The 24,270-nt window shown below is 43.3% G+C and overlaps 3 protein-coding genes and 1 long non-coding RNA gene across 4 annotated transcripts in view; 3 read left to right on the forward strand and 1 right to left on the reverse strand.

Annotated features, from left to right (window-relative positions):
* The window catches only part of LOC127597330 (lithostathine-1-alpha-like), a 172,012-nt gene that overhangs the window by 50,607 nt on the left and 97,135 nt on the right, over positions 1 to 24,270 (forward strand). The window lies entirely within an intron of this gene.
* LOC127597336 (outer dense fiber protein 3-B-like) lies at positions 5,231 to 10,006 on the forward strand. The gene is made up of 7 exons (XM_052060338.1): positions 5,231 to 5,727; positions 6,291 to 6,369; positions 8,175 to 8,378; positions 8,471 to 8,578; positions 8,897 to 9,018; positions 9,090 to 9,230; positions 9,509 to 10,006. The coding sequence occupies exons 2-7, from the start codon at positions 6,294 to 6,296 to the stop codon at positions 9,623 to 9,625; spliced, it is 768 nt and encodes a 255-aa protein (XP_051916298.1). The 5' UTR covers positions 5,231 to 5,727; positions 6,291 to 6,293; the 3' UTR covers positions 9,626 to 10,006.
* On the forward strand, positions 10,886 to 22,372 carry rabl2 (RAB, member of RAS oncogene family-like 2). The gene is made up of 8 exons (XM_052060309.1): positions 10,886 to 11,518; positions 11,585 to 11,614; positions 12,108 to 12,187; positions 14,459 to 14,538; positions 14,718 to 14,829; positions 14,910 to 15,007; positions 18,895 to 18,978; positions 19,673 to 22,372. Exons 1-8 carry the CDS (start codon positions 11,406 to 11,408, stop codon positions 19,754 to 19,756), a joined length of 681 nt encoding a protein of 226 aa, XP_051916269.1. The 5' UTR covers positions 10,886 to 11,405; the 3' UTR covers positions 19,757 to 22,372.
* The window catches only part of LOC127597338 (uncharacterized), a 4,337-nt gene continuing 2,687 nt past the window's right edge, over positions 22,621 to 24,270 (reverse strand). Inside the window, exon 2 of the long non-coding RNA XR_007961625.1 lies at positions 22,621 to 24,270. This exon is cut by the window's right edge and continues 568 nt beyond it. This is a non-coding gene — a long non-coding RNA (uncharacterized LOC127597338).

A 24,270-nucleotide genomic window follows, 5' to 3' on the forward strand; every position in this document is an offset into this window, starting at 1 on the left:
ATGTTTCATTCAACAGTGGCCTTAATAGGGCGTGTAGTTCCTAAGTACAGTATGTAAAATTTGAAACAAACGAAAAATATTTTCCTTTTTGAGTATTTAGGCAACCTTGCTAAACAATGACGTCTGTGTATTATATAACTATTTTTTTTCCTGATTGTGTGACGTATGACGTACAGCTGTGTGTTGCCAGCAGAGTAAATCGCTTGCTGAGTTCAAAAACAAATTAAAAAAAATAGTACAAACAACCTACACCAATCAGAGTTAAAATGATAAATTCTAAACATTAAATATAATGATAAATCAGAACTCAGTTGATAAATAGAGAAAGGTATTGCAATATCCATTATGAATACAAGAGAAAATTGACAAGAGTGCCAGGGTGAGGATGTATATAATCCCGATACAAACCAAAAGTTGTGAAAATATCACGGTTAAGGGTAAAGTATGAGCCTTAATGGAGACTTCTTCTTACTTTTTCTTTTCTGATTGATATAAAAATGATTTAGTAGATATAAACACATAACGGGGTAGGACTAGATACGTTTTTTTACTTCATCCTACTCCCTTGAACATAATAACTGTGTTGAATGAAGACTGATTTCTTTCTTTTACTTTTTTATCTACCTTATTTTCTGTCAAATTATTACTGTATATATATACTGCTCCGTGAGTCGTCACCTTACCGTGGTGGAGGGGTTTGTGTGTCCCAATGATCCTAGAAGCTAAGTTGTCTGGGGCTTTATGCCCCTGGCAGGGTCACCCATGGCAAACAGGTTCTAGGTGAGGGGCCAGACAAAGCACGGTTCAAAGACCCCTTATGATGAGCAAAATATATGGACCAAGGTTTCCCTTGCCCGGACGCGGGTCACCGGGGCCCCCCTCTGGAGCCAGGCCTGGAGGTGGGGCTCGTTGGCAAGCGCCTGGTGGCCGGGCCTACACCCATGGGGCCCGGCCGGGCACAGCCCGAAGAGGCAACATGGGTCCCCCTTCCCATGGGCTCACCACCCATGAGAGGGGCCAAAGGGGTCAGGTGCAATGTGAGCTGGGCGGCAGCCAAAGGCGGGGACCCTGGCGGTCCGATCCTCGGCTGCAGAAGCTAGCTCTTGGGACATGGAATGTCACCTCTCTGGCAGGGAAGGAGCCCGAGCTGGTGTGTGAGGCAGAGAATTTCCGACTGGATATAGTCGGACTTGCCTCCACACACAGCCTGGGTTCTGGTACCAGTTCTCTCGAGAGGGGTTGGACTCTCTTCCACTCTGGAGTTGCTCACGGTGAGAGGCGCAGAGCAGGTGTGGGCATACTCATTGCCCCCCGGCTCAGTGCCTGTACATTGGGGTTCACACCGGTAGACGAGAGGGTTGCCTCCCTCCGCCTGCGGGTGGGGGGACGGGTCCTGACTGTTGTTTGTGCATATGCACCAAACAGCAGCTCAGCATTTTTGGAGTCCTTGGAGGGTGTGCTGGAGAGTACTCCTGCTGGGGACTCCCTTGTTCTGCTGGGGGACTTCAATGCTCACGTGGCAATGACAGTGAGACCTGGAGGGGCGTGATTGGGAGGAACGGCCCCCCCGATCTGAACCCGAGTGGTGTTTTGTTATTGGACTTCTGTGCTCGTCACGGATTGTCCATAACGAACACCTTGTTCAAACATAAGAGTGTCCATATGTGCACTTGGCACCAGGACACCCTAGGTCGCAGTTCGATGATCGACTTTGTTGTGGTATCATCGGATTTGCGGCCGCATGTTCTGGACACTCGGGTGAAGAGAGGGGCGGACCTGTCAACTGATCACCACCTGGTGGTGAGTAGGCTCCGATGGTGGGGGAAGATGCCGGTCCGTCCTGGCAGACCCAAACGTATAGTGAGGGTTTGTTGGGAGCGTCTGGCGGAATCCCCTGTCAGAAGGAGTTTCAACTCCCACCTCCGACAGAGCTTTTCCCATGTTCCGGGGGAGCCGGGGGACATTGAGCCCGAGTGGACCGTGTTCCGTGCCTCTATTGTTGAGGCGGCCAATCTGAGTTGTGGCCGTAAGGTGGTTGGTGCCTGTCGTGGCGGCAACCCCCGTACTCGCTGGTGGACACCAGCAGTAAGGGATGCCGTCAAGCTGAAGAAGGAGTCCTATCGAGCCTTTATGGCCTGTGGGACCCAAGAGGCAGCTGACAGGTATCGATTGGCCAAGCGGGCCGCGGCTTCGGTGGTCGCCGAGGCAAAAACCCGAGCGTGGGAAGAGTTCGGTGAGGCCATGGAAGCCGACTTCCGGACGGCTTCGAGGAAATTCTGGTCCACCATCCGACGTCTCAGGAGGGGGAAGCAGTGCACCACTAACACTGTGTACAGTGGGGATGGGGCGCTGCTGACTTCGACTCGGGACGTTGTGAACCGGTGGGCAGAGTACTTCGAAGACCTCCTCAACTCCACCAACACGCCTTCCTTGGAGGAAGCAGAGCCCGGGGACTCTGAGGTGGGCTCTCCTATCTCTGTGGTTGAAGTCACCGATGTGGTTAAAAAGCTCCTCGGTGGCAAGGCCCCAGGGGTGGATGAAATCCGCCCGGAGTTCCTCAAGGCTCTGGATGTTGTGGGGCTGTCCTGGTTGACACGCCTCTGCAACATCGCGTGGACAACAGGGAGAGTGCCTCTGGATTGGCAGATCGGGGTGGTAGTCCCTCTTTTTAAAAAGGGGGACCGGAGGGTGTGTTCCAACTACAGAGGGATCACACTCCTCAGCCTCCCTGGTAAGGTCTATTCAGGGGTGCTGGAGAGGAGGGTCCGTCAGGAAGTCGATCCTCAGATTGAGGAGGAGCAGTGTGGTTTTCGTCCCGGCCGTGGAACAGTGGACCAGCTCTACACCCTTAGCAGGGTCCTTGAGGGTATGTGGGAATTCGCCCAACCAGTCTACATGTGTTTTGTGGACTTGGAGAAGGCGTTTGACCGTGTCCCTCGGGGAGTTCTGTGGGGGGTGCTTCGTGGGTATGGAGTACCGAACCCCCTGATACGGGCTGTTCGGTCACTATACCACCGATGTCAGAGTTTGGTTCGCATTGCCGGCAGTAAGTCGGAATCGTTTCCAGTGGAGGTAGGACTCCGCCAAGGCTGCCCTTTGTCGCCGATTCTGTTCATAACCTTTATGGACAGAATTTCTAGGCGCAGCCGAAGCGTTGAGGGGGTCCGTTTTGGGGGCCTCAGTATTTCATCCCTGCTTTTTGCAGATGATGTGGTGCTGTTGGCTCCTTCAAACGGGGCTCTCCAACTCTCACTGGAGCGTTTCGCAGCCGAGTGTGAAGCGGTGGGGATGAAAATCAGCACCTCCAAATCTGAAACCATGGTCCTCAGTCGGAAAAGGGTGGAGTGCCCCCTCCGGGTCGGGGAGGAGATCTTACCCCAAGTGGAGGAGTTCAAGTATCTTGGGGTCTTGTTCACGAGTGGGGGTAGGAGGGAGCGGGAGATCGACAGGCGGATCGGTGCAGCGTCTGCTGTGATGCGGACGTTGTATCGGTCTGTCGTGGTGAAGAAGGAGCTGAGCCAAAGGGCGAAGCTCTCAATTTACCGGTCGATCTACGTCCCAACCCTCACCTATGGTCACGAGCTATGGGTCGTGACCGAAAGAACGAGATCCCGGATACAAGCGGCTGAAATGAGTTTTCTCCGCAGGGTGTCCGGGCTCTCCCTTAGAGATAAGGTGAGAAGCTCAGTCATCCGGGAGGGGCTCAGAGTCGAGCCGCTTCTCCCCCACATCGAGAGGAGCCAGATGAGGTGGCTTGGGCATCTGATTCGGATGCCTCCTGAGCGCCTCCCCGGTGAGGTGTTCCGGTCATGTCCCACCGGGAGGAGACCCAGAGGAAGACCCAGGACACGCTGGAGAGACTATGTCACCCAGCTGGCCTGGGAACGACTCGGGATCCCCCGGGGAGAGCTGGAAGAAGTAGCTAGGGAGAGGGAAGTCTGGGCTTCCCTGCTAAAGCTGTTGCCCCCGCGACCCGGCCCCGGATAAGCGGTAGATGATGGATGGATGGATGGATATTACTGTATATGTTTTATGTTCAATAAACAAACAAACCAAACCAAATTGGGGTCTTGCACGATAGGTTAAATTAAAACTATAGATAAATAACTATTGCAGAGGTGCAGGGATCGACTGCGGCTTCGGCCCTCCTGCGTGGAGTTTGCATGTTCTCTCCATGCATGTGTTGTTTTTCTCCAGGTACACCAGTTTCCTCCCATATTCCAAAAACATGCATGTAAGGTTAATGGAATGTTCTAAATTGTCCCTAGGTGTGAATGAGTGTGAATGGTTCTTCCTCTATGTATTTGGAATTTCTCCATTGTGAGACAATTAAAGGTTTTTCTTTTATCTTATGCCCTGAGATTGACGACCAATTTGGGATGTACCCGCCGACTGGCCCAAAACAGCTGGGATAGGCTCCCACGACCCTAGAGAGGATAAGCGGATAGATGGATGGCTGAATCTGTCGGTGACAGTTGACAATCAGTGTTACAGTAGCTAGCTAATCTGTACAGGAGGTAGAAGTAGACATGTGCTACAACACAAAAGCAAAGCAACGGCAAAGAAAATGACATTATCTATGGTAATTAAGTCAGCAAAACTTTGCTCTTTACTAAGACTTGTTCCTGCTTATATTGGATAAAACTCTGCATTTTATTTTGTGAAACCCTGAGAGTGGATGTTATCGTTAAAAAAATAACGTCTTAGAGTATGTTACAAGAATGCGAAGGATTTTTGTGAAAGCATATGGCCACCCCTCTGTGAGGTCCAGTTTTGCGTTACCTGCCTGCTCGACTGTATATTTTCTGTCTCCCGCCCCTGACTTTCATTCATTCATTCATCTTCCGAGCCGCTTGATCCTCATTAGGGTCGCGGGGAGTGCTGGAGCCTATCCCAGCTGTCTTCGGGCAGTAGGCGGGGGACACCCTGAATCGGTTGCCAGCCAATCGCAGGGCACACAGAAACGAACAACCATTCACCCTCACACTCACACCTAGGGACAATTTTGAGAGTTCAATCAGCCTGCCACGCATGTTTTCGGAATGTGGGAGGAAACCGGAGCACCCGGAGAAAACCCACGCAGGCCCGGGGAGAACATGCAAACTCCACACAGGGAGGCCGGAGCTGGAATCGAACCCGGTACCTCTGCACTGTGAAGCCGACGTGCTAACCACTGGCCTACCGGGCCGCCCCCCTGACTTCATTAGTGTATTTAAGATTTTTCAGGTAGTTCTTGAGTACTGTGTTTATTTTTCTGGCGACTTTTACTTTTTATTCTTCCTCCATACATTTGAAAACGGACATTTGTATTTTCTACTACAAGCACTTCAACTGAAAAAAAAAAGAATGTGGCTGCGATGGTCCGCAAGAACACAAAACGTCATCCATTTAAAAATGAGCACGAGTCAATACAGGCGACGTTGTTTTTGTTGTCATCATAGCGCCATCTGCTGAATATTTCCGGAACAAAACTCGGCCCCTGTCCCCCGTGGAGCAGCAACCAGTCGCTATGACGTCATTGCTACTCACCGCATGTTTATGTGCTCTGTGTTTCGCGCACACGCCACCCTAATCCAAAATACATCATCATTTTTGGCCTCTAATGATGTCGAACGCAAGGGCCGGCGTCAGGATGAATTAATTGCACGATAGCATTTGGTTTGGTTAGCATGTGATAGTATTAGGCGTGTTCCAATTTCACCGGAAGTCAAAGAGCGCCCGTGACAGGTTAGTGCATGCTCAAAAATGTTTCACGTTGTATATTTGCTACATTAAGCGTTACTTTAAATTATTTCACTTGCAGTTTAGAATGTTATTAAATTATCACAGTTAGGAGCCAGAGTAATGAGCCAGTGATCTATGAAGTGTTAATTAATACAAATAATTGAAACGACATTATCATATCTATTAGTAATTAACACTCCTAAATAAACACACTAATGAACATATAGGAATATCTGTATTTAACTCCAGTGAGTTTAATTCTATTAGAAAGGGAACCAGCTTTTTCAAGCATTTAAAAAAAATACCGGTAACTGAATTCAAAATCACCCATCAAAATGTACAGTACATGTTGTAAAGTTTACATAGATAAACCTTTACTAAGATAAACCTTTGCTCATATAATATCCATCCATGCATCCATCCACCCATCCAGCAATGCATTTAGTTTGCCTGACACAAATGGCATACGATCGCTGTGCTCATTTTAACCTAATATTTAAATGTGTTCACCTCTTCAAATACAGTGAAAACATGTATCAATCAATTCATATCTACTCTTCATTTAGCTCATGCCTGGCGAAAAGCCTAATGTTGGCGGGGTGGTGGGGCCCAAAAGATCCCTGTATGCACTTCCTTCGCTCACAGGTAAAACTCACATAGTGTATTTCCACAAGTAATGGCCTATGTCTTTATCCTTTACACCAGGGGTGCCCATTAGGTAGATGCTGATCTACCGGTAGATCTAAGACAGGTCCCAAGTAGATCCGAGGAGTGTCGAGAAGAAAAAAAAACAACCATTTGTGTGTCTTTGTTCATGTTAGTAATATATTTTTTGTGTTAATATACACTGCATCCTAATCATCTTATCAGTCTCATTTTCACAAAGAAAATAAAATAAAGCAGGTAAATCTTAAATTTATGGTGGCGTGTGATTACGTCACCGGAAGTTGTTAGCTCAGCAGTTTGCAATTGCAGCTTGTGATCAGAGCTGTTGGCTCTATCTTTTATCGTCATGATTCTCATTCAGAGTTTGCTTCGTGTACAATTCACAGAGGGCCCGAGCAAACAATAGGAATCTAGAAGGGCCCAGGGAAGCACTTTAAAATGGTACGTGTGAGCTACGATAGTTAACAGGCTGCAAAAGAGCGTCGCAGGCCTCCTATCAGGCTGTTTCTCATCATGGCGTGCGCGCGCGCGTGTGTGTGCGTGTGCGCGCGCCGGTAAGGGTTGATCCCGGGAGGTGAGTTGATCGAAAAGTAGATCTTCGATCCAAAAAGTTTGGGAACCTCTGCTTTACACAAATCAATCCCTTGCACCTATGTTGAAAACATGCAAATTACAAAATTGATCAAATATCAGAATGGTGCTACAGCTGTGCAGCAAGCGAAAAGTTGAATTTGACATGAACTTGTTCGGTCGTTTGTGCTTGTTTGTGTGTGTTAACTGTCAAAATTAATCGTTTTATTAAGCAACGCCACAAAATGCAGGTCAGAAAGACACATCACACATCAGGCAAAACCGGCCATTTCCGAGCTGCCGCTGGATTTAATTTAGCATTTTTTTAAAGTATGTAAAAATGGGTTATCAGTTAGCCTGGTAACCAAGCCCTGACTGTTTTCTGAGCAGGTTTGGGAGGGGTTAAATCACTGTGAAGACACCCCACAGTACACTCATTTTTCAGTGACATCCTTTGCTGACTTGGATTGAAAGGAGGGGTGTGGGGGTGTTCCCCGATTTTTGTGTGTGCACTCTGCTTCAGGTTTTGTGTCGTAAAGAGGAAGTTTAGCATTTACAAGCAGATTGCGGAAGAAAAATCATCCTGAATTCAACCCCATATTCACTGCATAATCTTTCAGAGATATCTGAATATGTTGGTCAACAGGAAATTTTAGTCAGAGATGGCTTTAATGTGTACCCAAAGGTATCTTTGATGCTGATTTTACAATTGTTTACTTTTTGGGGTTTTGAGATATGTTTGTTTGTTTTTATAGTTGTGTTTTTTCTTTTTTTTTTTTTTTTACCTAGAAAATCTTGCACAATATGGATTTTACCTTGTGTTGTACTTTATAGCTATGATTCAGGAAAAACAAAAATCTACCTGTACCTGAACCTAACCTTTAATTCATAACTACTAGTAAATAAATTACTATATTACAGGCATTCTGATTATGATTTTTAGTATTATCATTATTTTTATTCAGCCATCCAATTTCTAATCCACTTATCCTCATGAGGGTCGCGGGCGTGCTGGAGCCTATTCCAGCTGTCTTTGGGCAGTCGGCGGGGTACACTCTAAACTTGTTTCCATCCAATCGCAGGGCACACAAGAATGCTGGGAAGAATCCAGCATACCCATGGCCCTCGTGAGGATAAGCGGCTTAGATAATGATTGGATGACTGGATGGATGTTATGATTAGTGCTAACATCTGTGCCTTCCCGTCTTAACTAGGCGCGAATAACCACGATCCGACAAAATACAAAGCACCAAGTTACACTTTTGGCAAAACCTGTCACACGAGCAAACAACAAATCTCACCTGGACCTGCCCACTTTATCCCCTCCAACATCACAAAAACTGGCCGTGATGGAACACCGGCATTTTCATTTGGCAGACGCCGGAAGGAGCGGGCGCGAGAGGAAATCCCTGCACCCAGTGAGCAAAACACATAATTATTGGACTGTTGCGATGGTGGTCAGTAAACAAGATGACAGTAATTGCATATTTTTTTGTGCTTTTTTTTTTAGACTGCTACCACATTGCAAATTCAGAGAAGGCCACGTTTCGTTCCTCTCCTGCTTACACGTTGTCTACAAGGTGGAAACAAGCAGTGCCAAGCTACCAGACCACTCCTGGTAACATTCTACTGATAGATCATATATACTGTATATATATAAAGAAAAAGAGAGAGAGACTCATAAGTGGTGACACTGGGTGCATGTGTGTCAATATATGCTTCTCAAACTATTGAACAAAACCTGAGTGTGCACCCTCACTGGCTACTGAAACCAAGGGAAGTGGGAACGTCTGTTGTCCTGTTTATTCTTCAAGTAACGTTACCGCCGTGCATGTTGGGGCAGTGACCTTGTGCCCTCTATTTACCATCCATCTGCCTCTGACCTTTGATCCTCATACAGTGTATGCGATACATAATATTCTGCCTGTCACTGCAGGTCCAGCATCCAACATGTTGCCTCCTGTTCTGGGATCCAAAACTGTGAACATACCCGCAGTGCCTTCACACACAATCTGTGGTCGCAGCAAAATTGGCAACTTTTTTAATGATTTGGCACAGGTAGACATATATAAGACCTTATTTTATGTTTTCTTTATCCATCCTGGTTTAATTGATACATCCTCTTGCAGACTCCGGGCCCTGCAGCCTATCAAGCTGTGGACCCCAAAACTTACCTTAGGAAATCTCCAGAGTACAGCATGCCAGCCCGCAACTTCCTACCTACAAGCTTTACAAAGACACCAGCACCTGGAGTCTACTGCCCTGAGAAGGCAGGAGGCTTTACTCTTTTTATACTAAATGTAAAGGGAAATCGAGCAGATAGAAATGGGAGACCTTCCATAAGAGCAACCGATAGAGACTCTCAGCGCTTTGCTCTCTAGCCACATGTACTGGTACTTATGAAAATATAAATGTAGTTAAGTATTATTGTCATTGTACTGGGCAACTATTTTAGTAGGTTAACAATACAATTTGTTGCATTGAAGTAATTGACACATACTGTTATATCAATGTTGGATTATTTGAATGAAGGCCTTTTATGTTCTAGGTCACAACCTCACATGTAAAAGCCCCATCCTTCAGCTTTGGAAGACATCATTCGGAAAACACCCTAATCCCCCTTACGGACTTGGATCGTTCTCAACGCTCATTAACACTTATTTAACTTCACGCTGATCAAAGGGGTAAAATACATCTTGTGGGAATGAAAAGGAGGGTCCAACTGAAAGACAATGAATGCACTTTCCACTTGAGAGCAGCTATTACCAAACACTTTATGTCACACGCACTGTCTCAACATCCTCATAGGGATGGCACACCCTCAGAAACAGCAAAAAAAAAGGCCAATCATGATTATAGCAACCACAAAATAGATCGATTTTATTATTTGGGTATCATATTTCGCATTCATTTTAGTGGTTGTCCTCATGAGGGTCTAGGTTGAGCTGGAGCCTATCTCATCTGACTTTGGGAGAGAGGCAGGGCCTGTATTGGTCGCCCGTCAATTGCAGGGCATATATTGACCCCCCCCCCCCCCCCCCATCCCTACGCCACCCCCCACCTCCTTCCAAAAAAGTCACCCAGAGTATGGACAATTTCGATTGATCAGTGGACCAAAAATGCATGTTTCTAAAATGTTGTAGAAAGCTGTAGTGCCTGAAGAAAATTCATGCAAGCATGAGAAACATGCAAACTTCACACAGGGTGGGCGTGAGTCTGGGTTCCCGTCCAGAACTCCAGAACTGAGGCAGACGTGCTAACTACAAGGTCACCATGTTTTATATATAAGTATTTTTGTATTATTTAAAAAAAATGTTGAGAAAGAAAATTACACACCACACTGCAATTTTAATGTTGTACCTGTTTTGTGAATCAGCTCTAGAATATTTTGCAATAAAAGAGTATAAGGATATTCTAAGCATTTGAGTTTCTTCAAAACCGTTGTTTGGAAAAGTGCCAAAATCTTGAGAAAACCATAATTTCTCTAAAAACGCTATCCATTTCATCATTTCATTTCGTGTAAATCAATAATTAACCACCCAGATTGTATTGCAAACATAAAACCTTATATCAATGCGAAATCACAACAATGGAGTAAGTCCGTTCGAGCACTGATTAATTTAGTTCCACTTGTGGTTTGATGTATGTCGCATCTTGTTGCAAAGATAAGTTACGTAAGAACAGCAAAGTACAGTACAAGATCTATGAAAAATAACTGATCAAAAAATGTGACGAATGCAGTTTCATAGTGCAATGCAAAATTGAAGTCATTTCTTTAAACTGCGCATTTGCAAACACGATTAAAAACATTTTAATCAGAACGTTTTACTACTAAAGTTTAAGAAACAAAACGTTGCTAAGGTAACAGGAATGTACCATGTCAAAGAACTTTCTGACAGGCACTAGTAAGGACAGCCAAGTCGAAGAAGAGGTCCTTTGGGCGTCCCCGTTGCATAGAAACACAAACCCCCAATACGGATTTGTACGTTTATAAACGGAAAGATATTTTACATTTTTACAGCGATAGAGTTGACTATACAAGATATAAATGCATACAGATATATACGTTATAAATAGTCGCAAGGTGGTTGAAAATGTAACTTAATATCCGTCGTAATTCGTTTATTCGCCTCGATCGGCCAGTTAGCAAATCAGAGTGCACAATTACGTGTAAAATCCACTCGTTTCATTTAGACAAAATGTTTCCTCAGCTGCAGTCGTTCTCTACTCGTCGGTTTGATTTCTTTTAAACCGACAACTAATCAATCAAATGCACAGAGGCGAAAAATAACGCACACACGTTGATACGTCTCTGCTAACAAGCCGGCGGACGCGGTGAACCACTCTTAGTTACGTTGGGAAGCTATTTCGCAATGTCGAAATCGTTTTAATTTGAAGCGGAGACGAATAAAAACAATCTAGAAGGTGCAGGAGGAGGTTAGGAAATGGCCGCTGAAGATGATGATCACAAAATATCCGAGCTGGACCAAAAGAAGTACGATGCGGACGAACAAGTGAAGATCATCTGTCTGGGAGACAGTGCCGTCGGTAAATCTAAGTAAGTTGTCAAAAAGCAACTGTCATTGTGAACTTGTTGGTTTGAAACATTTCTTCTCTTCTTCAGGCTGATGGAGAGGTTTCTCCTGGACGAATAGTATCCTTTGCGTGGAGGGACAACCACTACACGGACAAAAGTATTGGGTTACCAACACATTACATCGCCTTATGACATTCCATGGGGAATGATATTTCCGGTACCATGATGCCCCTGTGAAGCTACAATTGCTTCCAAACGTGTGGGAATGAATGACCAAAACCACACACATAACTGATCGTTTGCCAAATAGCATAACGTAAAACCAAAAAAAAAAAAAAAATCCTGATCCAACTCCTACCTTTGTCTAATAACCTATTGCTACTACTATTACATTGCACTGTCCAAAGCAGAGGTGGTAAAAGTACTGACAATCTATACTTTACAAGTTTTCTGGATTCTGCAGTACTGTATTGTACTCCACGGCCTACGCTTTACTGCAGCAGTCATCAGTTGCCAGTTGTGCAACTATGTTCCCGATTAAAACAAGGCAAGCTGACTCGCTATTCATTCTGGGGAAAATTACTTAATTATTTCTTAATTCCTTCTTCAGTCGCCCACAACAGTTGTCAACGTACGCTTTGACACTCTACAAACATACAGCCACTCTGGCCAATAGGACCGTATCAGTGGGTATGTGCCACACACACACACACACACACACGCACACACACACGCACACGCACACACGCACACACGCACACACGCACACACGCACACGCACACACTAGGGGTATAAAGTGGCCCCATCTCCAACCTTCCATTTATCTAAAAAATCCTTGAAAAAACTGTTGCTGCTCAACTCCACTCCCACCTGTCCCTTCACTCTCTCTATGAACCCTTTCAGTCAGGTTTCCGCCCCCGCCACAGCACAGAGACTGCCCTAATCCGTATTGTAAATGATCTCCTCATAGCATCTGACTCCGGTTTAGTCTCCATCCTCATCCTCTTAGACTTGAGCGCTGCCTTTGACACAATCTCTCACCCTATCCTCCTCAAAAGACTCTCCTCCATTGGTCTCTCCCACACTCCCCTCAGTTGGTTCCACTCCTACCTCACTGGCCGCACACAGTTTGTCCAGCTCAAATCATTCAGCTCAAATCATTCACCTCAAAGGCCCCCGCCCCAGTCACCACAGGTGTACCACAGGGATCTGTCCTAGGTCCACTTCTCTTCATCATCTACCTCCTGCCTCTTGGCCATATCCTCCGCAAATTTAACATCCACTTTCACTGCTTTGCTGATGACACCCAGCTCTACCTCTCCTGCAAGCCAAACTCCATACTCCCACCCCCCTCCCTCACCTCTTGCCTCTCCGAACTCAAAACATGGTTCACAACAAACTTTCTTAAATTAAATGCTAATAAAACTGAAGTCCTCCTTCTTGGCACCAAATCCACTTTATCCAAAGTAAACAGTTTTTCCTTCAACATTGACAGTTCCCTCGTGTCCCCCTCCCCCCAGGTTAAGAGTCTGGGTGTCATCCTGGATAGCATGCTCACCTTCCATTCATATATCAACACCATTGCTTATTTCCACCTCCGCAATATTACCAGACTTCGCCCTTCCCTCACCCCCCACACCACTGCTATCCTTGTCCACAGTCTTGTCACATCCCGCCTTGATTACTGCAACGCTCTCCTCTTCGGTCTACCTCAAAAGTCCCTTCATAAAATCCAGCTGGTTCAGAACGCCTCTGCTCGTATCATCACAAAAACATCTTCCCACCAGCACATCACCCCCGTTCTCCAACAGCTCCACTGGCTCCCTGTTCAACATCGAATCAACTACAAACTGCTTCTATATACATATATGGCCATCCACAACCTGGCCCCTCCTTACCTATCTGACCTTCTCCAGGTGCATATCCCCTCTCGCTCCCTCAGATCCTCGTCCTCCCTCCGCCTGTCAGTGCCCCCTGCCCGACTGATCACCATGGGAGCCAGAGCCTTCAGTCACGATTGATCCAGATTGTTCCAGAGCTCCAAAGCTCTGGAACAACCTACCTCCGGACCTCCAAAACTGCATACCTCTTTCCACTTTCAAGTCCCGACTAAAAACACACCTGTTCAGAATTGCCTACAACACATAACTCTTCCATTTCCTATGTTTTTATGATTTTATGTCCTGTTTTTATATAACATCTCGTTTACAAATTTTTACATTGTATTTTCTTATTGTTTGTACAGTGTCCTTGGGTGGCATGAAAGGCGCTTTTAAATAAAATGCATTATTATTATTATTATAAACCGAGACCAATTTGGGTGCCCAGACAAACAATTTCTCAACAGTACTCCTAAAAATAAAAAATAAGAGGTTTCACCTGTGCGACCAGCCTTTACAGGGGCGGGCAAGAAAAGACGAGGAAAGCCGTGACTCTGAAAGCCTTCATTGGGTTCAAGCATTTAAAAAAAAAACAACAACCATATTGTTTATCATTATAGTTTTCAGGAGAATATATCATTCTAAAAATTGTTATCTTGGCAGGCCTAGGATAATTGACAATTTCTTGAATGTTTAGACCCATATGTTAAAAAGTCATAGCCAACACTGACACAAAACACTTGAAGCACCAATACTTTTGAGTTTGTTACCTATTTTATGAAATTGTGATTAAAATATAGCACTTAATAATGACCAGATTGTTTGTTCATCATTTACCAGTCAATATTGCTTAAAAAGACATGTCACATTCTTGGTTAAAAAAAAAATCGGAGAGAAACTATCAAACTGCAGTATTGAATGTGATGGTGTTGCAACTTTGGGCGCAGCTCACTTTTTTGCATATGCAACAAAGAAAACATTTTGGGAGCACAAGTGCAACCAGTGTAAAAAAAAACCCTAGAACTATGCTCACACCCAATTTGTGTCACCCTTCCTGGTCACATCTGATCTCATCAACAGATTTCTGGGACACGGCTGGTCAGGAGAGATTTCAGAGCATGCACCCCTCATACTACCACAAAGCCCACGCTTGCATCATGGTAAGACTCATGCAATGGTGAGCATCGTTTGACATACACTTCAACAACATACACTTGTACGTTGTTACAATGTGACTTAAAACAATGACTGTGCACCTTGGCTGGATTTACACTGCAGTTCAAAGCCCAATTCCTGTTAATTTCAAATAGCATCTCTTTTGGCTTGTTCCACACATAAGGTTTTCGACATTCAGAGGAAAATCACCTACAAAAACTTGGCCAACTGGTACAAGGAGCTGAGAGAGTATCGACCCGAGATCCCCTGTTGTGTGGTGGCCAACAAGATCGATGGTGGGCATCCATTGTTTTTCAGTGCCACATAACTAACAATGACAATGACAACACAAAGCCCAGTTTCTTTCCATCTGCAGCTGACATGAAGGTGACACAACGGAGTTTCAACTTTGCCAAGAAGAAAGGACTCCCTTTTTACTTTGTATCTGCAGCCGATGGCACGAACGTTGTTAAGGTATGAGGTCTTGTCTTCTTTATTTTTTTTTTTACGCCAGCGGACCCATCCGGGGGCACCCGTTTTCACCGTTGGTCACACAATTTCAAGTACCGGTACACGTTTTCTTGCATGTATGAGTTTTCTTCCCAGTCAGCAAAATTAGTCTGGCCCAGCTCTGGGGCAGACACGGCACGTACACTCGGCCCACATACCTCAATGAATGACGGTCCTGCAGTGGCCCACGTCTGGCATCCATGATGTGGGCCGCATTCGGCCCAGATCTGAGCCGTATTGTAAAACCATATCTGGCCCTACTCCGGCCGTACGCTGGGCCAGAACAGGTTCCTGATATCAGCTTGAATTCAACCTCAACTAAGCCACATCTTTCATGAGCCATATTTGACCCACATTTAAAAAAAGTCTCAAAAACGACTTTATATAAAAATATGTTTATTGTCATAATTTGTGAACCTCACATATAACTCCACATACACTGGAAAAACGCACTTTTCTTTATTTAACAGTGAACACAAAGTCCAACTTCGGATGCAGCTTACTCTTGAACGGTATTTTTCTGTCCATCAAATTGTTGCACTCTCCATGTCCTCTTTTCTTCTCAATATTTTTTTCGGCTGAAAGCGCCTTACTATACGTGGTCATTTTTTTCAGTCAAAAACGCCTTACTATTTATGGTCCTTTTTTTCGGCTAAAAACGCCTGACTTTACATCGTCGTTTTCTTTTTCGGCTAAAAACGCCCTACTACACATGGTCGTTTTTTCCCATCTAAAAACGGCTTACTAGACATGGTTGTTCTTTTTTTTCCGGCTAAAAACGCCTTACTATCCATGGTCCTTTTTTTTCGGCTAAAATCACCTGACTATGCGTGGTCTTTTTTTCCGGCTGAAAACACCTTACTATATACATGGTGGATTTTTTTTCTGGCTAAAAACGCCTTACGATACATGGTCGTTTTTTTTTGTTTTTTTTTTTGTTAAAACGCCTTACTATTCATGGTCGTTTTTTTCGGCTCAAAATGCCTTTCTATAGACCAGTGGTCCTCAACTAGAAATGCTGTCGGTCCACTTTTTTTTTTTTTTATAAGACCAAGGTCCGGTCCCATGCACGGTGGTCATGAGGAGCAGGGCTATATGCCCATTTAGTATGGTCTAGCCAAGCTTAAACAAATCAACACTCCTCACAACCAACCAATAATGGGGTGCATGAAAATAACAATTATTCACTTTGCCAGTACACAGCAAATAATGAGAGGTATTGTGTTGATGCAGCGGAACTCTTTTTTACTATAACTTTGTTAAACAGTAGTTGTCTTTTTTCCCTTAATTTAACAAAAGCAAAACAAAATACTCTTTTTACCAAAATAAATACTAAAAATGAAAACAAAAATATTATTTTCATTTGTACAATTCCCCTTTTCACATCCCCTCTGAAATCATTGAAAAATATATCAGAAGAGGAGTTAAGAACCATTTTAATACTGACACAAGGGAGCACAGGAATGTGCAGTGCTGTTCTTCCACTATAGGTGAATGCAATGTCTGAGGCATGCAAATATTATTTGAGGACGCCATTGGGATGTTCATTTAACATGTTGCGGTGTTCTGCTGTTAAACAGCTGCAAAGATCCCCGGGTAGACGGGAGCAAAGCTGCACACAATCGAAACGTCCCGCGATTTGTCTTGTCTAATTGTCTGTGTGTGGCTCTCCTGTGCTGAAGCTGTGAGCACACTGTGGCGTCGCGCATGCGTCTGTTTCCTGACACAATCATCCATTTTGAATGCGTGACGCTGATGTATGGGCACACCTTAAATTCAGAGGAGCCAATCAGCGCATCGTTATCGCCGACATGCCCCCGTCTCCAGTTCGTCAAACATTATACACACACAGAGTCGCGCTGCTGCGTCCTCTGCAATACATCTGTTCGTGCACGCAAATAATACAACGGATAATTTTAACAAGCGATCGCGGTAATGCGCAGATTATAGTCCAAAAATAGAAAATGTATAACATAAAAATCACTTTATAATTTATTATTTTTTACAATTTGCCGCGGGTCCGGACAGAGGAGGCCCGGACAGAGGAGGTCGGTGGTCCGGTCGTGGATCGCGGTCCGCCAGTTGAGGAAGAGGGCTATAGACGGTCGTTTTTATCGTCGAAAAACGCCTTACTATTCATGGTCTTTTTTTTAGGCTCAAAACGCCTTTCTATACATGGTCGTTTTTGTCGTCGAAAAATGCCTTACTATACATGGCCTTTTTTTTTGTTTAAAAACGCCTTAATATACATGCTCGTTTTTTCGGCTAAAAACACCTTACTCTACACGGTCGTTTTTTTTCCGACTAAAAATGCCTTACTACACATGGTCGTTTTTTTCCGCTAAAAACGCCTTTCTATATACATGCTTGTTTTTTTTTTTTTTTTTTTTTTTGGCTAAAAACTGATTCCTAGACATGGTCGTTTTTTTCCGGCGAAAAACGCCTGACTGGATACATGGTCGTTTTTTTTTCCGGCTAAAAACGACTTACGACAGATGGTCATTTTTTTTTCCGGCTAAAACGCCTTTCTATACGTGGTCGTTTTTTTCGGCTGAAAACACCTTACTATACGTGGTCGTTCACTTATTGTACAAACTTTAACAAGTAATTGGTATTGAAAAATATAGTAATGCACTTTATGATTAAACAAGATTTATAAAGAAAGGAAGTTTTAAACCATTTACACGTGCATATAAAATCTAAATATCATCCCTGCCTACACCTTACAAACTAAGGAGAGTGCTATTAAATGTGTAAATGTGAGAGTGCTGTTGATAGCGTCTGCTATTATGTGTCTTTTATGCATTTTTTTCATTTATTAAATTATCCTCTGTGTGTGTGTGTGTGTGTGTGTGTGTGTGTGTGTGTGTGTGTGTGTGTGTGTGTGATGAATGGAATTCCGCATCGGTGTGCAATTGTAAAACAAGGCTATGTGTTGAAAAAATAAATCTGAAACTGCATTTAAGGGTGGCTCAATACTGGCTGGAGTTGTAAATTGATTTCTGGCCCAAATACTTCACTCCACAACTGGCCCTCATCTTGTTTGCCAGAGTCAAGCCAGTGCCTCCTTTGCCACTCCTGGGCCATGTTCGGCCCACATGCATTGTGCCAGTGCCGACTCAAGGCCAGCTGTTCCAGCTTTATGCCGAATCCAGATGATTATTTTTAAGTTTCATTGTTGACCCAAGCTAATTAACTGTCCAAGAAGCTCTAATACTCTCCTTTGCGAGACGACAGCTTCTGTCTCTTCAGTCTCTTCACTCTCTGATTGGCTAGTTTTATTCCTGCCCCGTGATAAGTTAAGAAATTATAATTAAAAATTAAATTAGAGGCCGGAAGAAGATCAGGCCAGAGAGGGATAATTGCCCTCAAAAAACATTGTCATAATATTCTAATGTCGAGCCATACAGATAATACATAATAATGTGTGTTTCATAGCACTTAATTAACTTACTGGGGGGGGGGGGCATGGGGGGGGGTAAAAAAAATCTGGATTGTATATATTAAATAAGCACACTTAACAACAAACAAGACACTTAACTCTGTAGGCAGAGCATGCAAAATGTAAAAATGGCCACGCTTGACTGAATGTATTGCTGTGGGCTGACTGTCCCTATTCATCCTCACCATATAGAAAAATACTCCTGTCAAAATTATGCTTCATCTTTCTTCTTGTACTGTTTGACTATTTTCGTCGCGTGCTTACAAAAACAAATAAAAAATCCAAAATACACCAAGTGAGCCTTCTTACGGTCCAGTTGCTTGAACCGAGTAGCGTGGAGACGATTCCAGGCTGCTCCAATTGCCCAGCAGGAATGTTGGCTACTTTGATTTTTAACTTGTTCTGACAGATGTTTCGAGAGATGATCAAGCGAGCCGTGGAATACAAGCAAAACCCCAGTGACTTCATTGATGAAGTCATGCAAGAACTGGAGGTAAGTTGACCAACCGCAACACCTTTCTTTTGTGTTGTTACAACACTGGCAATCTGTCCTGTTATTTTGTACATATCAGGTACGATCATTTGACAAAAATTCCTTAGATTTTTCAAGATTTATGGATGGAAACATCAGTCACAAGTACAGTCTAGTGGAGTCCTCTTTGAAGACGAACTCAATGGATAAGATTTTACCACCTGAGAAATGTGCCACTAGGTGGTGTTGCACTTAAACATACAGTACCAAGGTATTGATCCTTCTTCGGTCTCATAGCCGACGTCGTTTCACATGGCTTTTGCGAAGCTGTAACTTTGATGCTGGAGCTTGAGGACAAAGTGTGGCGGTTTGGAAAAATGAGCAAAAAGCAAATATGTCCTCAGTTTAGATTAGAAACGAGACGGTGCATTCAGTTACCACCATTCCTACTGGTTTTCACAGGATTTAGCATACTTTGTGGTGGACTATGGCACATTTCCGACTTAGTACAAATTTAGTTAACATCGCCGCCGTGGTAATGGAACTCTTCGGTAAACTGAGGACCCCCTGTGGATTATTAACATAACATATTTTTAACGTGAATGTTCTGAAATCACCCTGCCGGTTTGTGTTTATTTGGGGCGGGGGGTATGCGGAAAGAATTTATTTATATTATTTGTATTTCACCGCAGTGATGAGAATGTGTCTTTTGTAGAAGTTTGAGCTTGAGGAGAACGAAGCTCATTCAGACGCTGAAGTCGGTGACGTCAAGAGGGAGGAGAGCCCAGAGTTGCCCTAACCAAAGTCCTCAAGTATCCATCCTCCCCTGTGCTAAAGATGATACATTTAATGACCTCTTCTGCATGACATTTCAAATTTGAATCTGTGCTGTGTTGTTAGTGGTCTCCTGTTGATAAGGGTCTTCGGTTGACGATGGCGTTCCGAATTCCCTCACAAGTCGTAAAACGCGGCATTGTCAGTCACAGGTGGACACTTCTGCAGCAAACACGGTGATAACTGCGATTGGAATATCATGAGGCGTGACCATTTATTTTTACACCACTGCACAAACTAGTTCGTGAGCATTCAAAGGCTCGAAACTGTTCATGTTGGGACCTTACTAAACTGAAGACCCTTTGGAATTTGTACCCTATCTACCTGTTGGAAAAATTGAGACGGTGCATTGTTTACCTGCCTCTTATTTGAAGAATAGATTGAATGTTTGTTTCGGAGCTTATTCACTATCATGTTAGTAAAGACGCAACATTTCAGGAATTTTCAAAGTTGGAAATGTTCCCTGGGAATTAAGGAATATTTATGGAAATAAGACTTAAATTAATCAAATAAAAGTTTGACTCTTCCTATGGAACTTAAATATATTGTTTGTTATAGGGAAAAGTAGCCATCCATTTTCTGAGAGGTGCGTTGTACCCTGTACATGTCACCAGCCAATCTCGGGGCACTTCTACATATATTTTAGCATAATTCTGACAAAAGCAACCCAATTTCATGGACGTAAAGTGTAGTGGTACGTTTATTTGCGAGTGTGCCGAGTGTGAGTTTTTCCAAGTTAGAAACTTGCACATTAATTTTATGCGTTATATTGCAAACCAATATTTGAGGTATGAGCCACCTTAAGAAATGTGTCCCCTCGGGTGAACAATTAAGGTGCTGTTATGCAACACACTTGAATATTTTTCAAAATATATCATTTGTCAGGGATATTTTCCACAGAAAGGTCCCAATAGGTGATATGAATCTTAGGTAATCATCATGGATGGTCATTGAGTGAACTCTTAAGAGACATGCTATGACCATTAAGACAAAAAAAAACATGCAACCGCATACCTTGTCTGGGACGAGTGGAACAGCCTAAAGCCACAAAGCAAACTATTTTGCCAAAGGTCCACTTTGAAAAGGCTCCAAAAAAGTGACCAAGGCTCCCACGGGCCAATACAATAAACACGGCTAAAATTAAGGCGTCCATAAATCATGTTACGTGGGTGTGAGAACTGAGCAAAAATATTGCGATATCAGCACTCAGGCACTCGGCACATGTTCACACTGCAAGTCAATTCCGATTTTTTTCTCCCCCACACCACATGTGACACCTGTGTTGATTTTTTTTTTTTTATGCAGTGTGAACAACAATAAATATTTTTTCAAATCTGACCTTGGTCTCTTTTGTATGTGGATATAAATAGTGTATGTAAGCGAAGCAAAATATGCGCTGTGCATGGGTGGTACTGAGAAGCTGGAGAAGCTGGTTCTGACAATCGGCATTGTTTTGAGTAACAATGTTTTTGACTTTAATTTAATCTCACTTGAAACATGAAGCGTAAGTGGACACAGTTAATTTATTACTCGTAGCAATGACATGATGTCATCTTTCGTAAATATCCCCATTAGCTAGAGCACAGGTGTCAAACTCAAGGCCCGCAGGCCAGATCCGGCCCTCCACATCATTTTATGTGGCCTGCGGGAGCAAATCACGTGTGTCAACTTTCATGATCCTTCCTGAAATCTGTACCGAAATGTCAAATTGTCATGGGTAATAAACAACGTTGATATTTTGCATCGATCCTCTGAGAGAAGCCGTAACTCCGAAGTGGCCCGGAACAAAAAACGAGTTTGACACCCCTGCGCTAGAGGAACGTCGCCTCATACCTCCGAAATATTTGTTCCTCTTCCTGCTCCGCAACTCTGGCGATATGAGAGGATAAAATGAGGCGCACCCTGTGGGACCACATTTACTTCCGTAAACACTGCCCCACATGACTGCTTATTTATTTTTTTAATGCACGTCTCTTGACGTTGTGCTTTGTGCCCTTGCATGTCACATCACGGGCACTTTGTGTTCACATTAAAAGTCGCATTTGTTTTTGATATTGAATGAGTACATAAAAAGATCGAATGTATAAAACCTACAGTGAGAACGTAGCCTCGGATTTTTGCTCGTAACTCAAGACAACGGGCTAAGGGATGACTCATATCTCAAAACATGATAAATCTAGGCATTTGTATCTCAAAGCACTACCGTACCTGTGGGACACACCCTTCAAATTCTCCAATTTAAATTCTCATGCGCTTTTCCTGATGTTTTCCACCCCTTAGAACACCAAATACAACATCAACAAGGAACTGCTTTGGTTGCTATCGTATGCAAGGAGGCCCGAGTTGCTGCATTAGTTTTAGGCCGCGCAGCCCGTTTGCCAGCAGCAGCAGCCTTTAGATGAAAAGTCAATGTAGCGTATAATTAAAAAAAAGTCACAATTTCTTGAGCAGCAATTTACATGAGTCATCAACATTGTCACTTTCATACTGGAAGACAAAGAATTTAACCCTTTTTATTTCAAACAGTGTCAATAAGCTGTCTAAGTGTTGTCAATTGTGAATAAATATACCAAAGCACTGACTTTGCAGTTCATGTTTTAATTATAAATGTATTACAGCATGTAACAAAAGTCATCTCTCGCGGTGGCGATATCACCCACAACGTCTCGGAACCGTCGCAGCCTCCCTTCGCCGTGTGCGTATTTGTTTTATTTTTGCGCGTTGGCTGGTGATGTTATGTTGCCAAAAGTGCTGCGTGACAAGCCTGAGACGTTGCAAGGGATAACATCCACCATTGAAAAACTTCACAGTGCAAACAAGGAAAGGAAGAAAAAAAAACGACAGTGAAAAGAAAATGAAAACTCTTCCATGATAAGATCAGTGGGTGACCAGACCTCCGACGGGCTTTTTAAAAAGGTCACAACGCACCTTCTCTATGTAGATTGTGCTTTGTTGATTAGAAAAGAAGACAACGATAACCTCCTCACTTCGATTGTTTTAGCCCCAAATGATGTGTCAAGTGTGTCTCCTCAAAACAATTCCATGTACATATACTGCAAATAATACTTTAGTCTATAAGGTCAAAATGGAAAAAGCAAGAGTCAAAAAGTAGATAAAACACAGGCCCGTACTTATGTATATACACACACACGTAGACATTATAAAGCCTGTCTCTGCACTTTTGAAAGTGATGGACACAGTCTAGTAGTCATGACCGCCTGTTCTGTGTGGTGGTCAAGAAGTGAGTGAGCTATCAAATATCAAATGCAATTCTCAAGATTTTCAGGAGATGGCACCATAATTATTGAGTCTGAGCAGCTCCAAAATTGCTGCAGCTAAGAAAGTCCTAAAGACAAATATACACTTTAAAGTTACTCTTTTTAAAAAAAAAAAGTTTTTTCTTTCTTTTTTTTGGCACATATTTCTTTTTGTGTTTGTCCCATATCGGATCAACTCAAAGCGGTGGTATCATGAAGGGCACATGGGAAGGGTGAACGAAGCAATGAAATCAATCAGCTAAAAGGTGGATTCCATTCACAAAGCCAAACGTACTGTGACAATGTTTGTTCTCAATATAATCAGGCACACTATTTGGACAAACGTCTTGAGACGCACCTTGTAATGTTTTGGAATATTTGGGGATTTATTTATAATATCCCAGTATTCAAATCTAGATCCATAACTGAATGGTTGGATGATTTTTTTTGTTTTCAAAGACCTTTGATGATGAACTACAGTGTTGGTTTTTTGGTTTCCAAGACAATCCTGTTGCCAGCAAGGACGCTTGTTTGACGTTTGGAATCTAGCTGTAATTAGCTTCTTTAATCGGGTTTTCCATCCATCCCTCCATCCATCCCTCCATCCATTTTTATTTATGAGTATATAGTAATATTTTTGTCCATATAGTGCACTCATCATTTGTCTTTTTGAGCAAATATCTCTGAATAATTACGGCATATCTCTGTTGGTAAATCATTAAGGCTCTAGTGGACTCATTCTAAGGATGGATGTAGACTCGCAAGCAAAGATTTACACTCTCTCCCTCTTTCACACACACAGAAAGCTAGCTGGGGGTGTGGTGGTTGGGCGGTGGGGAATTGGGGGGGATCCAGATGCACGCATGCGCTTGGACGATGGGTAGCTTCTATGTTAGCACCTTGTCACTTTGTATGTTTTGTGCAAATCATCCCCTAAAATTCATCGTTGAAAAGGTCATAGAAAGAATAAAATCTGCTCACCTTTTTCCTCAGGTGCTTAACTAGTCATATACTGTATGCCAAACATTCATATATATGTCTCTATATCTATATATATATTTTATCTTCCAAAAATGTATACGAAATCTATCCTATATACATTGCTCTGAATTAAAAAACCTCTTTTGTTTGTTTGTTTTTAAATAAGTATTGTCTGTTTAGAATGGACAGCACGTGTCTTTTTTTTTTCATTACATTTCAGACGACAAAAATCTAGCCACAG

Source organism: Hippocampus zosterae, chromosome 3 (assembly GCF_025434085.1).
Source record: "Hippocampus zosterae strain Florida chromosome 3, ASM2543408v3, whole genome shotgun sequence".
Lineage (NCBI taxonomy): Eukaryota > Metazoa > Chordata > Actinopteri > Syngnathiformes > Syngnathidae > Hippocampus > Hippocampus zosterae.

Coding starts and splice junctions, on each gene's coding strand:
- LOC127597336 (XM_052060338.1), top strand. CDS start 6,294: ATGCCTGGCGAAAAGCCTAATGTTGGCGGGGTGGTGGGGCCCAAAAGA. Junction 6,370..8,174: donor TGCACTTCCTTCGCTCACAG/GTAAAACTCACA, acceptor CGTCTTAACTAG/GCGCGAATAACCACGATCCG. Junction 9,231..9,508: donor GAGTCTACTGCCCTGAGAAG/GCAGGAGGCTTT, acceptor TTTATGTTCTAG/GTCACAACCTCACATGTAAA.
- rabl2 (XM_052060309.1), top strand. CDS start 11,406: ATGGCCGCTGAAGATGATGATCACAAAATATCCGAGCTGGACCAAAAG. Junction 11,519..11,584: donor AGTGCCGTCGGTAAATCTAA/GTAAGTTGTCAA, acceptor TCTCTTCTTCAG/GCTGATGGAGAGGTTTCTCC. Junction 14,830..14,909: donor GGTGGCCAACAAGATCGATG/GTGGGCATCCAT, acceptor TTCCATCTGCAG/CTGACATGAAGGTGACACAA.